This window comes from Achroia grisella, unplaced genomic scaffold (genome assembly GCF_030625045.1).
Source record: "Achroia grisella isolate CSIRO2021 unplaced genomic scaffold, CSIRO_AGI_Agris_v1 utg512, whole genome shotgun sequence".
Classification (NCBI taxonomy): Eukaryota; Metazoa; Arthropoda; class Insecta; order Lepidoptera; family Pyralidae; genus Achroia; species Achroia grisella.
The window spans coordinates 411,658-433,776 of NW_026712906.1; the positions used below are offsets into that span (position 1 = coordinate 411,658).

General features: G+C 32.4%; 2 protein-coding genes across 3 annotated transcripts; both read left to right on the plus strand.

The window, feature by feature from the left end:
- The first annotated feature begins 1,313 nt into the window (after nucleotides 1-1,313).
- Nucleotides 1,314-15,539, plus strand: LOC131846880 (septin-2). 2 transcript variants are annotated; one of them, XM_059196306.1, is made up of 8 exons: nucleotides 1,314-1,849; nucleotides 8,659-8,850; nucleotides 9,340-9,598; nucleotides 11,177-11,327; nucleotides 11,853-12,018; nucleotides 12,771-12,927; nucleotides 13,210-13,294; nucleotides 14,430-15,539. In XM_059196306.1, exons 1-8 carry the CDS (start codon nucleotides 1,840-1,842, stop codon nucleotides 14,514-14,516), a joined length of 1,107 nt encoding a protein of 368 aa, XP_059052289.1. In that variant the 5' UTR covers nucleotides 1,314-1,839; the 3' UTR covers nucleotides 14,517-15,539. The 2 variants fall into 2 exon arrangements, with proteins under 2 accessions (XP_059052289.1, XP_059052288.1); XM_059196305.1 differs by lacking the exon at nucleotides 1,314-1,849 and adding an exon at nucleotides 4,428-4,896.
- Nucleotides 15,540-19,201: 3,662 nt separating this feature from the next.
- On the plus strand, nucleotides 19,202-21,529 carry LOC131846762 (density-regulated protein homolog). The gene is made up of 4 exons (XM_059196155.1): nucleotides 19,202-19,520; nucleotides 19,637-19,807; nucleotides 20,186-20,325; nucleotides 20,571-21,529. Exons 1-4 carry the CDS (start codon nucleotides 19,343-19,345, stop codon nucleotides 20,613-20,615), a joined length of 534 nt encoding a protein of 177 aa, XP_059052138.1. The 5' UTR covers nucleotides 19,202-19,342; the 3' UTR covers nucleotides 20,616-21,529.
- The last annotated feature ends 590 nt before the right edge of the window (nucleotides 21,530-22,119 follow it).

Consider the following 22,119-nt stretch of genomic DNA (forward strand, 5'->3'; position numbering starts at 1 on the left):
AAAATTGAATTAAATAGCTGTGCGCGCGGTTTGACCCTAAACCAAATTTATAGCCTATATGTTATTCGGATGAGTACCATAAAGTTTCAAACATCCTCAAGAAATAGTAACAAACATCCGTCCATGCTCACAAACTTTTGCATTTATAATATTAATAATAATAAGATGATCAGAAACGGCAATAAAAATAGTTTTGTCGCAAGATTTTTACCTACAATATTATCTAAATTAGAAACATAGTCACGTAGTACATAGCAAAATTATTTGCTAAATATTGTGAAAGCTAAGAAAAATAGACTCTGTTTTAAAAAAAAAAGTTTTTTATTGGTTTTGGTAATTGTTTATGATGTGTTAATAACGCTCTTCTAAACGGAGACCATGTGGAGGAGGTATGGGTATAGGTAGGAACAACCTTAAGTTTTCGTTCAAAACAGTGAGAAAAAGGTATGAAGATTACATAAGTCGCTTCAAGGTCTTAAACAAACGCTATGTGGCTGGCATGGAATATTAAATTAGGTAATACTTTATCAAATATTAATTTCAATCATGTGTATTGTTTACGAAACATTGTAGGGTCGAATTAGTAATATTAGGATTTACGTTGATGACAAAATACTTTTCTATAAAACATAATACTATAAAAAATGATTTTAATTTTAAGAAGTTAAAAACTGGTACTGTATAGTTTAGGTTTAGGTGGAGGGTCAATCTAAGAAGTTTTGTAGAGAAATTTAGTAAAATTTAATATGGAAGGTTACACACCAATAAATAACACACTAGAGCTTAGTGATTAGAAAGAATGTTGTTCTTCTATATACCAAGAGCTCCTAAAAATAACTTCCAAATAAGTTCTTTTAATTTTATTATACCTATTATTCTACTAGGTAGAATCATTCAGGTACGTTCTCGGAACAACCTTCGTTCTCGGGATAAATGTATAAAATGAAATATTATAATGATTTGGTATACGCCATTAGTTGATCACCAACGACCTTGAGTCTTACTGGGACAAGCACGGATAATGTTACTATAGCTGTCGTGTAGTATAGCGACGTAGTATATGAAAATAAACTATAGTACCAGTAGGTAGTATCTACGTGCGGGGGTTGATAGAACGCCGCGCAGACGCTCTAACTGGCAAGCGTATTATCGATTGCAATACCTTTCCGGCGTCCTTGTTCCGCGACGAATCATGGTACTCAAGAGGGGCAGACAGTTTTCCCGCGCAAGGCATCGAGTCGTGCGCGGGTATGCGCAGGGTACGGCAGGGGTAAAGGGGGACGGCCTCTGAGGAGGGCGCGAGCTTGCCCGGGACCCTCACATTACGTAACTCAACACGCACAGGACGGCGCACAAACAATGTGATTTTATTTTTCTTCGATTTTTCTACTCTTTTTAATTATACAATTTTTAGGATTAGAATCGTGATATTATTTTAGGTGTCGCGCGACTTTTATTATTTCGCACTCTTTTTAGATGTGTAGAGTAGGGAATAATGTCGATATTTATTCGTAGCTACAGTGATATTTCGGTGAATAACTTTTATAAACTTATTTTAAAATGGCCCATAATGTGATAAACGAGACTTAATTCGACATAATGGTGAATTAAACGGATTTATATATTATCAGTGAGCAGATACTGTGAAAATCGATCGATCGGTTTTGTAAATTTTTAAACATTTTTATAAGAAAGAATTTTTATTTTGAAATGTTAGGAACAATATATTTATTAATACAAAATAAACGAAAAGCAATATGAAAATTTGATAAAAATTTTCACGGATTTGTATTTTGCTTGCTCTCTTTGTATTGGAAGAAGCCTATATTTTCTACGAAAATGACGATGGGTAAGTACAATGCACTTCTACGCAAACAGCATAATCGATAATATTAATGTTTTTTTATGTGATTATATTATCCATTTTCTACAGCGACTACCTATATCAACAAAGGTACCCGGTACCCAAATAGCAAAGACCACACCCCTATGGTCCACAATAAATGGCTCATAATCGATAATCATACCTAAGAGTAAGTAATCGCCAGTGACCGATTAACTTAATGTAACCAAACATAGACGTTTTTGTTTTTTGCGGACAATGTTGTAGAGTTGTTGTTACCTGTCGTGTTAACTCATATACAGCCAGAATTCTATTAATATTTATTTTTCTTACATAATTGTATTACATAACGTGTTTCTATATAGTCAATTTGGGAGATATAGTTATCTGAAAGCTAAGCTGTCCACTTCGCAATTGCAACTGTTGATAATGATGGTAATTCGTATTTAATCACAAAAGTACATATTTTAAATAATTGAGAGTTACATAATTCATCCCCCTTATAATTCAATAAAGCGACTTGGTTCCTTAGCTTGCAATGTGCTAATAATTGTATACGCTATTAGTTATATTAGTACCAGAGCTAAGATAATATTTTAGTACTAACAATCCGCGGTCATATGCGGAATAATGTTTCTGATAATAGAATTGTGTTTCCAAAGTAAATATACTTACATTGGTAATGTATCAGTGTAGAGTAGATGAAATTATGAGTATGAATTTAGGTCAATTAGCCCACTGTGGAATTCGTCAGAATTTACCGGAGACCATTTACAGAGGGACTACGTGGACGTCGACCTATCAGAGTTGTTATCATATTACTAGCAATGAACTTCTATAAAGACAATAGTATGTAGAATCCAATTTATCTGTTTATCTGTGCGTTTATACGTGCTAATTTTAGAAACGGCTGAACCGATTTATGTGCCTTTTTTCACCAATGTATTGTGGTAGGCTTCACATAATATTTTGTGTTAATTAGAAAATAAAAAATATATAAAGTATTGGTACCTACTTCGAATACAACGCTAATACAAGTACGAATTCTCGAGCTTAGTCCGCAATAATTTCTTTAATAACTCACATCTAACGTAGGTACCTACCTGTCTATTGTATTATAAGCAAACTGACACTCATACAAGTAAATAGTACACAATACAACAATGCCGAGATGATAATAGAGATCTGTGTTGCGTCACCGGATGAGAACTTGGCGACGCGAACTCACAGCATTTCTCAATTGGACAAGAAATGATGAATGTAAGGAGCTTCACACACTGCGCGGTTCTCATCCGCACTACGCCGCGTTTGCTGCCATGCCGCTCCACTTCTTGAGAGTTATAAAAACCAATCTTGACTGTCTGTAATTAATAGTAGCAGAAGAAAGACTTATTTAGTAGTTCTAATAAATTGCAATAGATGTTATAAGTATAAATTAATTTAATGGTATTTGTGTAAAAATAATACAATCGATCGATATTAAGAATCTCATTATATATATTATAAATTAGAAATAATAAAAAAAACAAACACCCAACCAGTATTCCGCACCACTGTTAAACCGCGTTCGGTCGCAAGACGCGACGGCACGCGATTGTCGCTCTGCTTCGTCTGCAAAGCGTCTAATCTGACAAATATATTAATATAGTACCTAATAATATAATATAACATAAATCCAATATAGATGTTTAGCTTCTTATCGCTAACCAAATAATGTTAATTTTTAAACAGAATGCAATCAATAGACATTCACATATATAAGTACCATTTTCGTAAAACAGTTAAGACTCGTAAAGTTATTTAGAAATTCATTTTAATACTGGCTGATTAGCAGAAAATTTAAAACGCATTGCTCTTAACAACTTAACAAGGTTCAGCAATACTATCTAATATTCCTTACTGCAATAATACATAGAATCACATGTGCCAAAGCAAATTGGTAAGTAGCGTGTTAGAGATTTACTACAATGAGAACAGAGAGCCAGCAATTTCATTCTGAATGGTATAGAATACACTATTGTAATTCTAAAGTCTTAGTACTTACGGTAGTAGCGTTACTGTTCAGCACCTTTTAAAAAATAGAGGCTGAAACTCTCCAGAACTCTAATATACAATGTCATTAAAAATCTATAGATATATTTACAGTCAAGAATATTTTTTCAGAGATATAATTTTTAATTAACCTAATGTCCTTTATCTCATGGAAGGAACGAGGATTACTGTCTGCTTACATTATTTGACTATAAATGTAAAAAGTCCAAGCGGTAATTTAAATTTAACAAAAAGTGGAAGTATGAGTTCTGGTTAAAAAGTTGTAAGCTTTTGTACAATACAAGTGTTTATTGCACGGGGTCTCATTTCCACGCTACATTGTGAACACAACGCATTGTAAACAGTTTCCCTGTTGTTTTCTCGAACTTTGCTATTATATATATTTAGTAAGGTGTCGGTTTTTATTCTTACTTTTCTTGCATCGATATACTTCAATTGAATTTGGTCATATAGAAGGTGTTAATAGGTAACGTAAATTAACACTAATGATGTTTAACCTTGCTTCTTCAAGTCAGTGTGTGCCTGGCGCACAGTTCGAACGTACGCGCAGTGTTGCGCAGTGAAGGTAGAGCGTTTAGTCGGATATGCACGCGCCGCGTACCGCCATGCCAACACCGTCATATCTTCCGCGACACCAACTCACGTATTCTACAGCCTAATACGTACTTATACAAAATACTACTGTCACAAATACATCTTACAATGGAATTCTTCCGTGCATAACGGATATTCCCGCGCTATTGTCGTTCTCTACACCAGTATTATTTGAACAAAAAAAAAACATTATAACTATTAGTTACTACGTATTATATAAAACTGTGTAAACATAGATTTTTAAACCGATCCTTCGCGTTAAGCCGATATGGAAAAGAGTGACTCATTTGCTATTTTAAATATTGACATAGATAATAAAAACAATAATAATATGAATCCACATAGTGAAGTTATCGGAGACGACTGTACAAAACAGACGTCTCCCTTTACGACGGTTATAAAGATCCGTAAGTATTTTATTTCCTTGATTTAAATATCTGAATTAGATATACCGAATTTTACCGATCCGATGATGACCGATCTACAGAATTTTATTATAAGTAACTAATAAAGTTTCTCATCCCATCTGTACTAAACTTCGCCGATTGTATTATAGTAATTCAACAAGTCAAAATTAAGTATTGTACGATAATCTGTATTTTTATTTTTACTCATATTGAAATACAATTCATTTTATAAATAGCAAGTAGGTATCAATACCAATAGAAATTAATTAGTCTAATACGTAACGTAATGTTATAACGTGGGATAGTCTCATAATAAAAAGCAGGTTCGCTTTTGTAACTTTAAAGTACATATTTAAGTAATAATAGAGATCAGCCATTTGAGTGATCGAAATAATATATATTGCCTTTATATAATACCTTTGGTATTCTGTGTGTTATCTAGGATTTCTAGAATACCTTAGAATTTTTCTAGATCATGATTAGTTATAATAGTTATCTAAGAGAGCTATCACACCTAATATGAGCCACTTCAAAATATTAAGGGTCTAATGACACATTTATTTGATACATAGCTACTTGGCATTGAAACGGTAGCAGACAAAGAAGGAAGAAAGAAAGAAATAAATAAATAACGAAAGAAATCGTTCCCTATTGATATTCCAAACTATGTTCTTGAGATTTTTAACGATAGCTATATATATTATACAATTTGGAGATGGCAATCATGTTTAAATTAATACAATTACTACCCTTATTACACCCCCCCCCCTCTCCCCCTCTCCCCCGGGGGAAGGAAACGCAAAATTACATATAATAATAAGTTTAAAAAAAATATATGTTAGAAATAATATTGTCACTTAAACCAGCCTGTTAAATTCCTGCTTAATTTGCTAGGATGGGCAAGCGAGTGTACCATTATATTATCATCCCTAAAAAGTACTTACACCTATGTTGATTTCTGAATCTTTATTGACATGACCAAGAAATTTATGAACACAATGCCATTCAATTGATACTCCACTTGCTATCACAACAATAGTGTTTTTTTGTTTACATTCGCTTTAGAGACGTTGGAAAAAGTAAATTGATTAATCATTATGATTGTTACAGTTATTGTAATGTATTGATTGTACGAAACGCCTAGATCTCACGAGTTTGTAAATATGCTTAAACAATTTTGTAGTATGTAATATTATGTTATCTGTGTTTGTAGTAATGATAAAAATTATCGATCGAATATTAAAATTCCATTTATTTTCTCAAATGAGAATGCAGAATTGAATTCAGAATAAAAGAATAAACTGGATTCAAACAGACCATCATTCAATCCACATAATGGTAGGTACCAGTCACAGATAAGATATGGTACCGGTACCAATTGTCCGAATATCAAGCTAGGATATATAGAGTACCAACATACTGGCAAAATTAATATTAGATGTATGTCCTAATATTTATTAGCCGGAAAAACTAAAAATGAGCTAAATTAAAAAACTTCATTATCTTCCAAATTTATAATTGAATCACAAGTCTTACATATGATATACCTAATATATATACATATAATATAACTACAAACCAAAGTAATTGATTAATATTTTTGTCTGTGCGTTTGTACTCGGTAATCTCAAAACCAGCTTACTTGATTTGGGTACGGTTTTCACTAATGTATAATTGTAAGCTAAAAATTCAGCGTCACCGCAAGTAAACACTTGGCAAACTTAAATTTGTACTTAACACAGATTTGCAGATTATGCCAAGTTGAAGAGGAACCACTACACGTCATATGTGCATAAATGAAATATCGCCTTTAGCATGTATACACTCTATCCTAAAGAGACATAATGGATCGTTCCTAATAATATTTTTCAATTCTTGATGGGCCTTGGCAAAAACCTCTGCTTTCTACAGGTTTAAAACACCTATAAATTGCCTAAAAATCTCAATAAAAAAATATACCAATTGATAAAAAAATATTATGTGTAGGTACAGAAAAGTTATACTAATGCAAATTCGGGGTCTATATCGCATTAGTTAGTAGTAGAGATTAATTTTTAGTTCTATCGAAAGGGGCCTCTGTGCCGCTAGATGTCAATAGAATTATATTGAATGTGGTCAAGTTGCGTACACGTCCCACTACTTCCGCTAGGCGCCCTCAATATTAGGTGCGCACGCGCTGCCGTCGTCGTCCCTGAGCATCAGGTACCAAGGGAACCTGTCATGTTCCACGCCGCTGGTCGTGTTGCAATGCCCTGTATCTATGCTGATGTAGCTATACAACGCGACGGCCAATACTTTATTTACTTTAAATATTTTTTAATGCTATACTTGAATATATATAAATAGTGGCCATTAAAAACTACAGTTTATTTATTACCTTCCATGCAAAATAACATTAATATGACTCAGGACATACGACGACATATAGTTTGTACAGTTTATATTCCATAACTTACCATGTAATACATAAACCATAGCATATGAGCGATTTTTTCCATAAATCTTAAACTTCCTTTTCTTCCTTTCTTTCCTTACACCCTTTATTTACAGACATTAGATAATAAGTTGAAAAAACGCTCTGAAAAATACATGTAATGCAGATCGGTACCTAAAATAACATATTGTTATGTCTGTGCCCGCCTCCAATAGACTCTTGACCGGGTTTAACACAGCACATCCGCATAGGCTGATTAAAACAATTTTATCCATCCAGTTCTTGCTTGAATGGATGCGTATCCGTAAATTTAATAATTACTTTTTGTTACATATTGCAAGCGTTTCATATCCACAGGAAACTCATTATGAGTAGTTATTCGATATTTATGATATTATACAAGTTTGTTCAGTTATTTATTGCACGAATAAATAACTCATGCCATAATTATTAATATTTTTATTTAATGGGCGTTTGGTAACAATTTATTTTTATTAAAAAAAAAAGAATAAAGTTTATGCTTAACTTATTTCTTCATAAATATGACATCAGAATCGATGCCTGAATTCATACAACGATGTTATACGTTACACCCATTAAATCTTAAAGCAATAAAAATTATAGGTAATGTGGATATAGTCTGAAGGTATATTGCACATTTAATTTTTGAATCTTCCATTTTCACTAGCAAGCCGATAGCTTTTCCGCGTTATTAATCTTGTAATCATAAAATTAAAGTGTTACAAGATTAATATGTTTTTTATTATTGAAAATGAAGTATTTCCAGTCTGCACTAATAAACTATAAAAAACTAAGTAACGGATTAAAATTTATGTATTTGCAGAGATCCATTTGAGAGTAGAATATACCTACCAGTACCTAAATTGCAAGATAGTAGATTTTAGTCCATTTCATATGAGAATTGTTTGTAATATAGTTACAATACAAAAGCCTGGTTATTTTGGTCAGCAGTAAATTCACCATGAATTAATCGTAATGTTTTCCAAAGGAGAACTGGTTGAAGTTGACAACTAACAGAGTACCTACATTGCTAGCAATAGAATCGATAAATAGTAAACGTACATGGATGAATAGAAATTGTGCTTCCGATACTCTTAACGTTATCCTGGCGGTCCACCATTGGAAGATCTTATTCTGAGGAAAGAAAAATATACTTGTCATATTCCATATGAAGTGTAGGTAAGGTGTGAAGGGTGACGCAAAGTAGGGTTGTTTACAGAGTGAATACAAACAAGGGTTGTCAATCTTAAAACACTTAAGTATAGATTTTGTTAATGCACATAGAAATAAAATTTATTTTTTTACAGAACGGGACCGCGGTGAGCGGGATTACATTGGGTTTGCTACACTGCCTGAGCAAGTACACCGGAAGTCAGTTAAGCGAGGGTTCGATTTCACGCTGATGGTGGTGGGAGAATCTGGTCTCGGCAAATCGACGCTCATCAACAGTCTCTTTTTAGGGGATCTCTACAAGAATCGCAAAATGTCTGACGTACAAGGTAATAGGTTTGTACAGAATTCCCTTAAGTTTTACCTGCGAAACTACTTAGATAAGTGTCTTTCTTCAATTCTTTTCCAAACACCCATTGGGTATATTTATAATAAATACTATTAAACAAGTAAAAACGATAAAATGATGATTTATTTCTTAGAACTATCATGTTTCCCTTTGCCAAAATTAAAATAATGCCAATAAAATTTCGTTTATTTTTAAATCATTTAAATTAAACCCCCAATTTATAGACATATAAAATAGTTAGAAGAACCGAAATATATAATTATAATCTTTCTTAATTATTAAACCAACTTTTTGCAACACGAAAAGCATGACTTAGTTTTCCTATATGTATTTGTTACAATTACTATTTCGTTACTTCATTTATTTCGGTTTCCATTGGTTTTCTTGATATAAAGAAATAATATCAGTTATTTATTTACTCAGAAAATATATTTAAGTTACTATACGTATTATTTCAATACCATTGCAGATAGAATAGAAAAGACCACAACAATTGAAAAGAAAACTATGGAAATAGAAGAGCGTGGAGTGAAACTTCGTTTAACTATAGTGGATACACCTGGATTTGGAGATGCTATTAACTGTGAGGACTCGTGGAGAGTTTGCTCGGCCTACATTGATGAACAGTTCCGACAATATTTCACTGACGAAAGCGGATTAAACCGGCGACACATGCAGGACAACCGTGTACATTGTTGTTTGTATTTTGTACCGCCCTGGGCACACAGGTGGGTACACAAATTATATACACTATGGCAACTTTTTTCTTTTTTTCTTTCAAGGTTAAAGGTGAATAAAATAAATTTAACTATATAACTGTTCACTTCAAAATAATAGTAGATCTCTTCACGATCCGGCTGAGAATCCATCGTAGTTATTTTTTGACGAAATCGTAAGGATGAACAAATTGCCTTCATCCTATTATCCTTCCTAGTTATTCAGATTCTTCCGGTGATCAACACCAATAGTATACCGTCGACACAGGCAGTTAAAAAGTATTTATTTAATTTTTGCTATATTTTAATTAATTAGGTATTCTTAGTGTTTGTAATAGTTTGGACTTAAGATGTAACTAAATATTTATAAAAACGACATGTATTTAGATTCTATCAGTTGTCTTCACTGTTTATATACAAAATTGTCAATTTATTCTAGAATATTTTAACGAGGAAGTTTGTTTGCAGACTATGATATCCAATAACTATTGGTACTAGTAGGTAGATACATAGGTTACTAAGATACATGATAGTTACGTGTGTTCAGTCAGATGAGTAGTTGAGTTAATAAATGGTCACGGCCGCACTGATAACATATGCAGTGAGTAACTCTTGCGAAAGTACACGTGTCACCATGTGAATTACTTGCAGGCGTTCCTTCATAATTAATCAATGTACACCTATAGAACAAATAACCCATTAAAAAAATAAATACCCCCGGTATTTCATAAGGGAAACATCCTTTCTATAAACCCCTTTTCACTATTGAACTACTTATTTTTTATCTTACTTAGGTACTATTTATACTAAGAGGTTGGTTTATGATAAATTAGTTGATTTAATATAAACAATAGTTATTCTTATTCTCGGTAACTCATAATGCTTCCTATGTGACTACACTACTCATAAGTACTTACTTCAAATTATCATGAATGAACGAAAAATTATTGGATGACAAATGTACTTGTGTCGGACTCTTATAATACGTACTAATTTATATACAGTATTTATAGTTGTTAGTATCCTACAAATAGGTACGTGTTTGTGCTATATTACTAAATAGAGCGAGATTTAATTTATCAGGTGTAATATAGACCAATAAAAACATACTCGTTTATTGATCTAGAGTAATGTACGTGGTATATCTATATTATGTCAAGGCGAAACAGTAAAATTCGATACTACAATGGCTACCTAGCATCTTTTAAAGAAATCTATAAACAGAGTCGTCTCGCACAGCGATGTCCACAATGTTTATTATTTCAAAAAAGACCAAACAAATGATTTCAAATTAATTTACATTAACAATGAGTTTCTAAAAGACATATGAATGCAGGTATTATTTTTATAAGAGAATACCAACATTATCTATATATTATTCCATAAACTAAATAGAGAGATTGTTCTAGAATACGTAAGGACAAAGGATTTACGAGTTCTCACATTATTTATTCATTTGACTATCTTTAAAAACTGTTATTAAATTACGTAAATTGTAATATGTGATAAACGTTTAACCTAACGCGAAAGTAAGTATAGGAGTAATAACTAATTTCTATAAATTAATAATGTTCGCCATTTCATTAACAGTATACGACAAGTGGATCTGGAGATGATGAAGCGACTGCATCGGAAAGTGAACATCGTTGTGGTAATTGCAAAGGCAGACTCACTTACTGCCGGCGAAATCAAGAGGCTTAAAACGCGCATACTTACTGATCTGGAGGACTATCAGATACAGGCAAATATTTTAGTTTCTGAGACTGTTACCCCATTGTTAGCAACACGCAGATTTCCTTGGAAATTATCGTAATAATTCATAACGAATTTACATTTAAACTAAGTGAGCTCGTTTCTGTCAACGAAGGCGAATAAAAACAAAAGTATATATATATATATATATATATATATATAGACCTCACAACAACCCTACAAGAAAATGGTTCCTTCCCAACTCGGGCTATGCTTCAGGCTATTTCTTTCGCTGCCATAGGCGCCAGATGTCGCTAGACCTATACAGTTCGGATTACTAGTGGGTGCTTAGTCTTAGTAATAAATCATGAAAATAAATGGCATGCAATTCGGTCTACTTGACAGATATTTTGCAAAGATAGGGATATAATAGATATGTAACTGTATCGTATACCTACCTGATCACGTTATAATGGACATGTCAACGCCTGACATATCAACGCCAACGCCAGGTAGTCTTGTAGTCCAAGAACCTGATATAATGAAATGTTATTTAATGTTATTTTATTGACAGGTGTACCAATTTCCCGAATGTGATAGTGACGAAGATGAGGAATTCAAACAACAAGACCGCGAGTTGAAAGCTGCAGCGCCCTTCGCAGTGGTAGCGGCTGACACGGTACTGGAGGTGGGCGGGAAGAGAGTCCGGGGGCGCCAGTACCCTTGGGGGATCGTGGACGGTCGGTAATTTTATAGTCATAAATAAATTTAATTACGTAATATGGACAAACCCAAAATCACATAATCAATTACTTTAGATACGACAGCCTCAATAATTGTCTTTTTGTTATTTTACATTCCTGAGTATGGATGTACCTAAAGAGATTTGTAATGAGGTGGATAATGGATGTTATTTTTTCAATTCTGTCTCTAAATCATATCTTCCTTGTAACTATACCTATATAGGTACCTATGTAGGTACTGTAGTACACAGGTCTGTTTATTTGCTCAGACAGATGTGTAGAAATTCTAATTCTAATTTTAGAGCCGTTCTAGGTTTTAAAATTAGAATTAGAATTTCTAGTTCTATTTAGTTTAGGAAATAATCTTCGTGATATCAAGTTTTAATTATTCATTGACTTCTTATATTATGTATCTATCATTAAATGCCTACCTACGCAATGAGATATTATTTCTCCTATATAACTACTTAATTACCTAATATTACATCATATTAGTCAGTCATCGAAATCACAGTTAAAACATCAAATATTAAAATTTTGTACTCCAGTCACAAAACAGTTAATTTGTAATAGGCTTATTATTCTTATAATAAAGAGTACCTATAACTGAGGTATAGTTGGGTGTATACCCAACTGTACCTCAACTAAGGAGTACTCCTTAGTTGAGGTTAAATATGACCTGCATAAACTATCTAAATGTAACAGAAATATATATATCCAGTCAAGTAATTGATATTCTTTATTAACAGTTGAGAATCCACGTCACTCAGATTTCACAAAATTGCGAACAATGTTGATATCGACGCACATGCAAGACCTGAAAGATGTCACTCAAGATGTGCACTACGAGAATTTCCGCGCGCAGTGTATCTCGCAGATATCTCAACACGCAATGAGGGAAAGAGGGTATATACTTCATTATATATTATTTGTCGAATATATTGTACAGAATTCAAATGAGAAGTGCTGTATATATAGCATACATTCACTTGGTTCCCTTTATACATAATGTTAAAAATTGTTTATACACTTGCCTCCATTTATGGTTTACTCTGGCAATATGTGTTTCTAATAACGTTAAACAATGTTTATATAAAAAAAGTATATAGGTATACAAAATTTGGATTTTTTCTCCATTGCAGTTATATTTATTTTAGTTACGATAAACAATGACATTTTGATTCACAGAAAACTGAAAAGGGATTCAATGGGCAACAACAACGAAGTAGTTTTTACTGACACCGACCGATTGCTGCTGCAGAAGGATGAAGAGGTATATTATTAGCGATCATCATTTGCCCTTAATATATTACTAGCTGCAACGTAGTTTATTTTTTTGAGATAAAAGTTAACCTTTGTTCGTCCTAGTGGAGTAATTTTTCGCTCGATCATTTAAGAAAAGTTAACAAGCAGGCAGACACAATTATATTAGATTAGTAGTTAATATCAGTTTGTACCAGAAGTAAAAAAATAGTTAGAATAAAAAATAAAACCCCTTTCATTTGGTTTTAAAACGATTATGACAATCTACGTTTCAATCTGGGTCTGTTAGCAAAGAAGAATAAATATTTTATCAATTTTTTCAGTAGGTGTTATCAACCTGGTTTTTTCAGTCTTATTATACGCGTAGCCGTTTCTTTAAAAACGCACAACACTACGATGAATTTCACTGGATGATGTACATAACAGCTGATATTTAACGTTGATCGGAGAATATGTTGATCTACTCATTTTGTTGATGCTACCCCCAGATTTGGTGGATAAAAATAGGAGTAGGATTTAGGGTAGTAACATATTGCAAGCAATTTATATTAAGACAGGTATTTGTATCATCTACCTAACAGCAATATTTAAGACGAGGTCTTTCACAGTACCAGTATCTTTCTACTTTCAAATTAAATATCTGTTTGGTAATAAAATCGACGTAAGCAAGTTTACTCTTGACTTATTCTTTTGAATCGTAATTTTGACTATGTAAACGGAATAAATGATTGCAATATTGGTTAGATCGTTCACTGACCAAGAGGTATAAAAATATTAAGCTGTGTTTCGTTTGTAGAATGCAATTAGGCGGTGAAATTACAGGATAAGAGGTAGGTATGTCGTCATAATACTCTGTAATGGCAACGCATGAGTGGTATCACAGCTGTACTATTCATGTATATAGACGACGGTTACCACGTATTATCTGGTGATAATCATGTTTATATACATGAATAGCACTACAGATAAAAAAGTGCGAAAAGATACACTCCAAACGCGGTCAATCGAAATTGGTTACTAGACAAAACCGACTGATGTAATTATGCTTATATTTGAAACTATTTTTTTCTTATTCACAGACACTAGAGTAATTAACTACTATGTTTATATTTCCCTGATTCTAAAAAGTTATTGTTAACTTTCAGATCCGACGCATGCAGAATATGTTAACACAAATGCAAGAGAAACTCAAAGCTTCCGACAAAAAACATGACAGTATTATCGATGTATAAAATATTTAGACTGCATTGTAACTATACCATAGCATTACACTACTCACTTTAGATAAGTACCTACCTATACTATAAATAAACTATATAAATGCTAAACCTCTTTAGAAAAATTTGATGAATTTAGATTTTTGATACTCACGTTTTAGTTTGTTATCAAAATAAGAAACGGTTAAAAGATAGTAATAGACGCTATACCCATATAATTGTAATCTGGTAATTAGCACTTGTTTAATTTTATTTCAAATTAGAATAAAGAAAACTATTATAGACTTTACAGAATTTGAAGTGATATACTATGGCTGATATACTGCGCCGACCCCAAATAATGGGATAAAGGCAAGGCAATGATGATACTATGGCACATACACAAGGCATCAAGACATAAATATAATTATGTCTTCTCTAACGTCCATCCGACCAGCATTGGAATTTTGGATTGAGAAGCTGTTCATAAATAAGTAGTGTTCGTAGCATATAGGGTAGTATGAAATTTAAGTTGGTTGTCTGTTGAAATTTGCATAGGTATTGAGTCTTGCTATATAGGTATCTATATATGAATTAAATACATAGGTATATATAATAACATGGATATGATAAACTAATCAATACTACTATAAATACTATTGTCAATAATTTTACTTCTGAAATTCGAAAATAAATATGTACTTGTTTATATAAAAAGTTTATATTGTGATGCAGTACCTATACTTTATCGAAGTCGAATTCCTTAAAAAAATCTAAACAATGTAGGTACCTACATGTCGAAACGATTTACCTTTCATATTAGTACCTGACTAGGTACTTATATGAGATTTTATACCATCTAATTTATATTTATAAATAAATAGGAAAATATTAAAAACCCCTGTTGCTCATGGATTGTTTCATGCAATTATTATTGTGATATAGATTATGTCCATACATTAGGTGTCGAATATATGTATCTATACCCATTATTAACTGCCGATTATGATTCACAAAGTAAAAGTAAAGTATGAGTAGAGTTTTAAGCAAACAACGATTTGGCATGAACAAATCTAGGTGTAAATTTAAATTAGTGAAAAAATATTATATGTTCACGTAAGTCTGTGACATAGAACTTAATTCTAACTAGGAGTTTACAACGATATTATAAAAGTGAGGATCTATACATAGATTTGGGAGGTTTTTGTTACGAACTTCATTAATTAAAAAGAGCATACTTACTCGTACATATAATTAGTTATGCTCTTTGCTCATAACTAACTAGAACTTTAGTTCCTATTTTTAGGACAAACCAATTCAGTCGGGAATCTTTCTAGTCTAGAGTTAAATAAAGGTAGCATATATACATATTTTCGTTGTAAGCTTCTTGTTTCTGAGCGATCATCCACTTTCAAAAGAAGGGTGTTCTGAATTCAACGGTATGTATTTGTGTCATTTGTAATATTTCCGTCAAAATTGAACCGGTTATGATATCAACATATTTCTTTTCAGAATCGACAAGGTTTTCTTTCATGTTACCTAAACTCGTTTATACTATTATGTGGCCTGTGATTGTATGTAAATGTAACAGAGGCCTTAATTATGTACCTCACAATGCTATTAACGATATATTTTCTATGAAACGAATAAAAGCTACAATTTTACAGATAATACGAACCATTAAATGTTGCACTATTGCAAACTTAGCTCGCATCTGCAACTTTCAAATGATGTTTAGTAAAATCATAAACCCATTAACATCAATACATAATTGAGTCCAGGATTTGTAGAGTTTCTTTTTATAGGACGAAATATACTTGTGACCAATGTTATTGTTTTTTTTTAATTTTATATCGTTGAACATTTTTTTTTCTGTAACATTAGGTCCACCAACAATTTACTAAATTTACCTAAGTAAGTTATGTACCTAACTATATTACAATATGTTTTTTTATTAAAATATTGCATTAAATTGATACTTTACATATAAAAAATGTGTTTTATACTTTTATCCGTCCTTTTTGTCCGCATATGTTATTAAAATAACTTCGCAACACCTATAATCCTAAAAATATATCCCTTGTGACTAGAATAAATAAAAAGGTGGAGGACAGAAACTTTTTAGGATGGTTTTTGTATTTAAACAACTTTGATAAAATATTTACAAAGTTCTATAGCTATCTAAGATAACGCTGCAAAATTTCTAGGTAGATCCTAGATGGTTTCAAAATTATTTTTATCCGAATATGGTGAAATAATATAGAAGGTTATAATTTTTACCGATATACATTTGTTTGTATGTTTCTTAAACTAAGTTTAACAAACAAATGTATACTGTAGAATCATGCATCGGGTGCAAGGTGTAATTCAGCGGGAACGCTGAATTACATAATACATTAAAAAAGAAGTTTCGTAAAAGAAGCATAAAAATTTATTATGCATCTCATGTATCCACGTAAATAGACGAATCCTATGGAAATAATGAAGCAGTACGCGTCGCGCTACGTCCTGTTTTGGTAGTTAAGCATTGTGAATGGGTGATAGCTAAATGTGTTAAGCCAAACCCAAGCATCACTGTGAATTTTCTACTGCATATATGTATGCTATTCTATGCTGTATATATCACAGAGTGTTCTGAGGAATTATTCGGATTAATACCAACTGCTGAATTTAATTACTATGTCGGTATACCCTGCCTGCAACTAAAACGCTATCCTGATCATCTGGATGGACCATGCGTTTTCTCATATACCTACTCTTTGACACGCACAACCACATTGTGGAATAACTTTCCAGCAATAGTATTTTCGAACCGATACGATATTGGAGAGAAAGGGATTGTTAGTAATGTCGATTGATGACCCCATTGCTAGCAATGTAACATGTCAGGTTGACCTCCACGCGGTTCCCCCTTGAAACCATCGTGATAAATTCTTAGTGAATTTGTCATGATGGGCTAACTGACCTGACCTCATGCTCATCTTATCATCCTCCATTAGTGCCCCGCCAGCGTAAACTGTTAGCGCAGGCGGGTGAACCATTCCATTATCATCCATAAAAAAAACCTATACGATACTAAGAAGGAATAAGCTCTTTTCTTATCGTTCGCTTCTCTTTTCTATCATACTTACAATTATCCTGATGTTGTGGGTGTTCATGGGCGATAGTAATCACCTAGCATCAGGTGAGCCACAAGATCGTCTGTCCCCTATGTTATAAAGAAAGTGTTACATTCACAACTGCAAAATGCGACTGACTACCCCGTCTAGGTTAACAGTCGCGAATGTATATAAGTCTATAATTTATAAGAGATTGAAATAAAAAGTTGTGACTCCTTGCTCAATGGAGTAGGTAGGGGGAAGTGGGGCAGATTGATGCACAAAAATTCAAAGCCTTTTTTAATATACTAAAAACATCACATTTCAACTTTTTTTTTGCCGTGTGCATTGGTCAACAATTCAGGTTTATGTTTTGGTACGAAATACCCGCTTAATTATATTGGATATAACGATATATTGATTTCAGTAAAAAAACAGTTTTGCATCATTCTGCCCCACCTACGGGGCACTTTGATACACGCATTGAGGCACTTTGATACAGAGTGGAATTTGTATGAATGTGGTTTAAATAATAACACTTTCATATAAAATAATACATTTATTGTGAAATAATTAATTTACAATCAGTTTTACATTTTAACAAAAAAAAACACTTGTTTCTTAACAAAACTAATACTTCAGAATATCACCATTATTCAAAACGCTAAACAAAAAACAAATTATACTTGACTCGTTTATTAAAAAATAAATATAATAATCTAATAGGTTAACATAAATTCTAAAACTAAACTTTTCAACACGATTTTGTAGAGTTCCAGTTAGATATTTGTCATCTGCTTTCCGTACGGATAATCTCGTTGAAATAACTTTAGATACAGCCCACTTGATCGAGTATTCACCTGTACTACGTCTTTCAGTATTTGATTTATATGTTCGCACCATTTTCTGAAAATACAATACAATTTTTTTACGAAATTAACACTTTATTGAAGTCACGGGGAACATTGATACGTATCATTGTGCCCCGTACTGTATCAAACTTCCCCAAAAATATTTTTTATAAAAAGCAGGTTTCACTAAAGATACTAAGTTAATTATTGTAAAACACCTGCAAAGTAATATTTGATGCCCTAACTTACCTTTGGGATACATTGATCATCACAAGATGGCTCAGCAGATCGTAAAAACACTTTTAAATCTCACGTATTTTTTTAGTTACCCGCGCTCGAAACATTTTCTCTCCTGCTAAAAGCCACCGGTTGACTGGCTGTTAGCGTAATCACAACGGTCGCGTTCAGAAGTTTAAAGACGTGTTTCAGAGTTGTCACTACTCGAATACATTTAATCGTTTACGAAATAATACACGTGTATCAATGTGCCCCTTGTCCCAATCTGCCCCACTTCCCCTATTTCATCCTATCATACTCAACTGGTGCCCCGCCAGCGTAAACCATTGGCACAGGCGGATGTACCATTCCATTATCATTACTGTACTATCTTACTTAATCTCTGTACTCTGTACTTACTACTATCACTAAAAAAAAACGTGCTCTTGAATAGTATAATCTTTGGTGGAGAAATTCTGTCCAGTTATTAGTCCAAATGTCAGTCAACAATTGACATTGACATTTATAAACTGTACTTGTCTACTTGTCATTTATTTATGTCATTATGTCGGCGTTTTCTCTTGACTATCGGGAATTAGGAATTTTTGATTTCCTGAATAAATTTCATTTTTAATATTGTATTTTATGTTGTTCTTTATTATGAAATTGTATTAAAATCAATTAAAAATATTAAGTAATGGCTGATAGAGATCTTTCCATGGGACCCCGGGAAGGAGTGAGTTATCCTATACGGGTTCAATATTGTGGAAATTGTTCTATGCCTATAGAATATTGCGAATATTATCCGGAATACGATAAATGCAAACAATGGCTTGAAAAGAATCTACCGACGGAATTTGAAAAAGTCAAAATAGGTAAGAGAAGATAGTACTCTTTTATAAATTAGGTTATACCTACATAATCGGCAACCGAAAAATATCAAACTTGCAAAATTTTCATAATTAAATAATCTTGTCATTAAAACTTCTAGATGAAGAAGAAAACACAGGTGGTGAAGAAGAAAAGAAGAGACAAAAACGTGGTGGTAAGGGAATGCTGAAGTCAAAGAAAAAAGAAGATGTTCCTAAGTTAGTGCAAGTGTCACGAGCGCCCCGTGGAAAAAAGAAATCTGTTACTGTAGTATCTGGTTTAAATACTTTTGGTAATAGCCCATTGCTATGTTTTATACCTTCTACTTGCATATCAGGGCCTAATAACAATAACTGCTTCCATTATGTCTTACTGTAAAATAATTAGTAAATATTGGAACATTTGAAGAGATATCAATCTAATAATAACATTAACATCTATTTCTGTGTAAACATCTATCCAAAAGAGTAACACAAGTTTCTTGATCATTCTTCTTGTGATGAATCTGCGTTACTAATAGCAGTAGAATCAAAAATATGACTTTAAAAGAGATTGTATTGAGTTTAATTGAATAAAATTATTTCTATTTCTATTAAAAATAATAAATGCAAGGTTATTCATGAATTTTTCATCACAAAATCAGTACATTATATATTGAAATGTCTTTCAGATATTGATTTAAAAGTGGCTGCTAAGTTTTTTGGCACAAAATTTGCTTGTGGCTCATCAGTAACTGGGGATGATGAAATAGTGATCCAAGGTGATGTGAAGGATGACCTTTTTGATATTATACCAGAGAAGTGGCCTGAGGTTAGTTCTTAAACTAAACAATACATTATTCTATAATTTATTTATGTTAAAGAACAACTTAGAAATTGATATCAAATCAGAAGTGAAAGGTGCTGCCAATGTGTTTAACAAAATTATAGCCTAATTATAAATCTACATGTACATTCTACAAATATTTCCACATTTTGAGAATTATCTCTACTCAACAATATATATATTATACTTCTACTATATATATATGTATATTATACTTCTTTTATTTCCAGATCGATGAGGACAGCATTGAAGATCTTGGTGACCAGAAAAGATAGTCACAATTATAGAAACTACTATAATATTGTAACATATCTTGCTTTATTTCTGTATTATTCTTTTAATATTATTTAATAGTAATAGTCCCAGTGGTGCCGCTAGAACATGTGCGGACCTCACCAAAATTAGGGTTCGCAAGGCCACTTTTTTCCTTTTAAAAAAAAATTTAAATTACATAAGGCGAATTATAGATAAAGTAATGTATGAGTAAACAAGTTTTATTGCTAATCAAACAATGACAAAAATTACACAATCAGAAATTTAAATAGACAAACTTATGGCTTTTGGTCTAGCGGAACTTTTTCAGGATTATGTCATAGCTAACACTAACCGCTATTTCAGCTTCAATTTATGAAACTGATAACGGGGATAGTCTCTCTCAAGACTGATAATGCAGATAGTCTTACATCGTGCTTCTCAAGTAGGTCTTAATCAACTTTAACTTTGAGAGGCTTCTCTCAGCAGAAGCTGTACTGACGGGAACTGTGAAAATGATTTTTTTTATATAAATATTTGGATATATTTAAAGTACTAATCACTCTCTTTACTCGTGCAACTGTTCGAAAATAAATAACTAAATTTTAAATAATTAAAACCTCAAGCGCGAGGCCGTCGGCGGTCGCCCACGTTGCCGACGCCTAACGCCGCGCCGCCAGTGAATAGTCCATCAACTTCATGCCCACTACTCCCCTCAGTTAGTGAACGATATTGTACTACAAATTCTGTTAATGCGGATGGCGCTATTGTAGCAGTGAAAACATAAATCTCTAAAATGCCTCTAATCACCGAAGATTCTCCGCAGACTTAAGTTGACGGGCTATATGTATATTGATACTTTACGTGCGATTCCTTATTATGTAATCTACCAGTGTAATAAAATAGAAATAAAGCATAATATTATTCTTGTTTATTTAATGATTCTCAGTATAAATAAAACTAATTAATTTTTTTTTCAATAAATAATACCTAAGGATTATTGAGACTAAGAATATACAAATTGCATATACATTCTTACGTATAAATACACCATTGTTAACAAGCAAAAACTCATACCTGCATCAGAATGACCCTGTTGGTGAGATCAATTTGATTGAGTATGTTTGTGTCTGATATAGGTTTCTGGTAGGTACTATGTCTTAAACAATCATCACTAAATTATATTAATATATATATATAGCAGTTAGAATTGAGTATAATATAGGCGCGCAAAAATAAGTAATCATTAACAATATTTGAACTTAGTTTATGCGAACTCTGCAAAGGTGGCGCTACTATGTTATAACACGCACAAACTAGGTATACTACAGTTTGTTCAAAAAATATTAATTAATATACTAGTTACATATTTGGTAGGTTAATATAATTAAATATAATAAATCACATTTATTCATTGAGTATTAAAATATCTAGACAGATAGTTATATGCATGGTTTTCCTTTTATTTTATTTGACGGAAAAAAGAAGGATCTCAAGGGAAGAAATATCTTATTAAGAGCGCTATTA

Excerpts from the sequence above, each read along its gene's own strand:
- LOC131846880 (XM_059196305.1), top strand. The coding sequence starts at position 4,758 with ATGGAAAAGAGTGACTCATTTGCTATTTTAAATATTGACATAGATAAT. Across the intron at positions 8,851-9,339 it reads CAAAATGTCTGACGTACAAG|ATAGAATAGAAAAGACCACA; the intron begins GTAATAGGTTTG and ends ATACCATTGCAG. Across the intron at positions 12,928-13,209 it reads CACGCAATGAGGGAAAGAGG|AAAACTGAAAAGGGATTCAA; the intron begins GTATATACTTCA and ends TTTGATTCACAG.
- LOC131846762 (XM_059196155.1), top strand. The coding sequence starts at position 19,343 with ATGGCTGATAGAGATCTTTCCATGGGACCCCGGGAAGGAGTGAGTTAT. Across the intron at positions 19,808-20,185 it reads ATCTGGTTTAAATACTTTTG|ATATTGATTTAAAAGTGGCT; the intron begins GTAATAGCCCAT and ends AATGTCTTTCAG. Across the intron at positions 20,326-20,570 it reads TACCAGAGAAGTGGCCTGAG|ATCGATGAGGACAGCATTGA; the intron begins GTTAGTTCTTAA and ends TTTTATTTCCAG.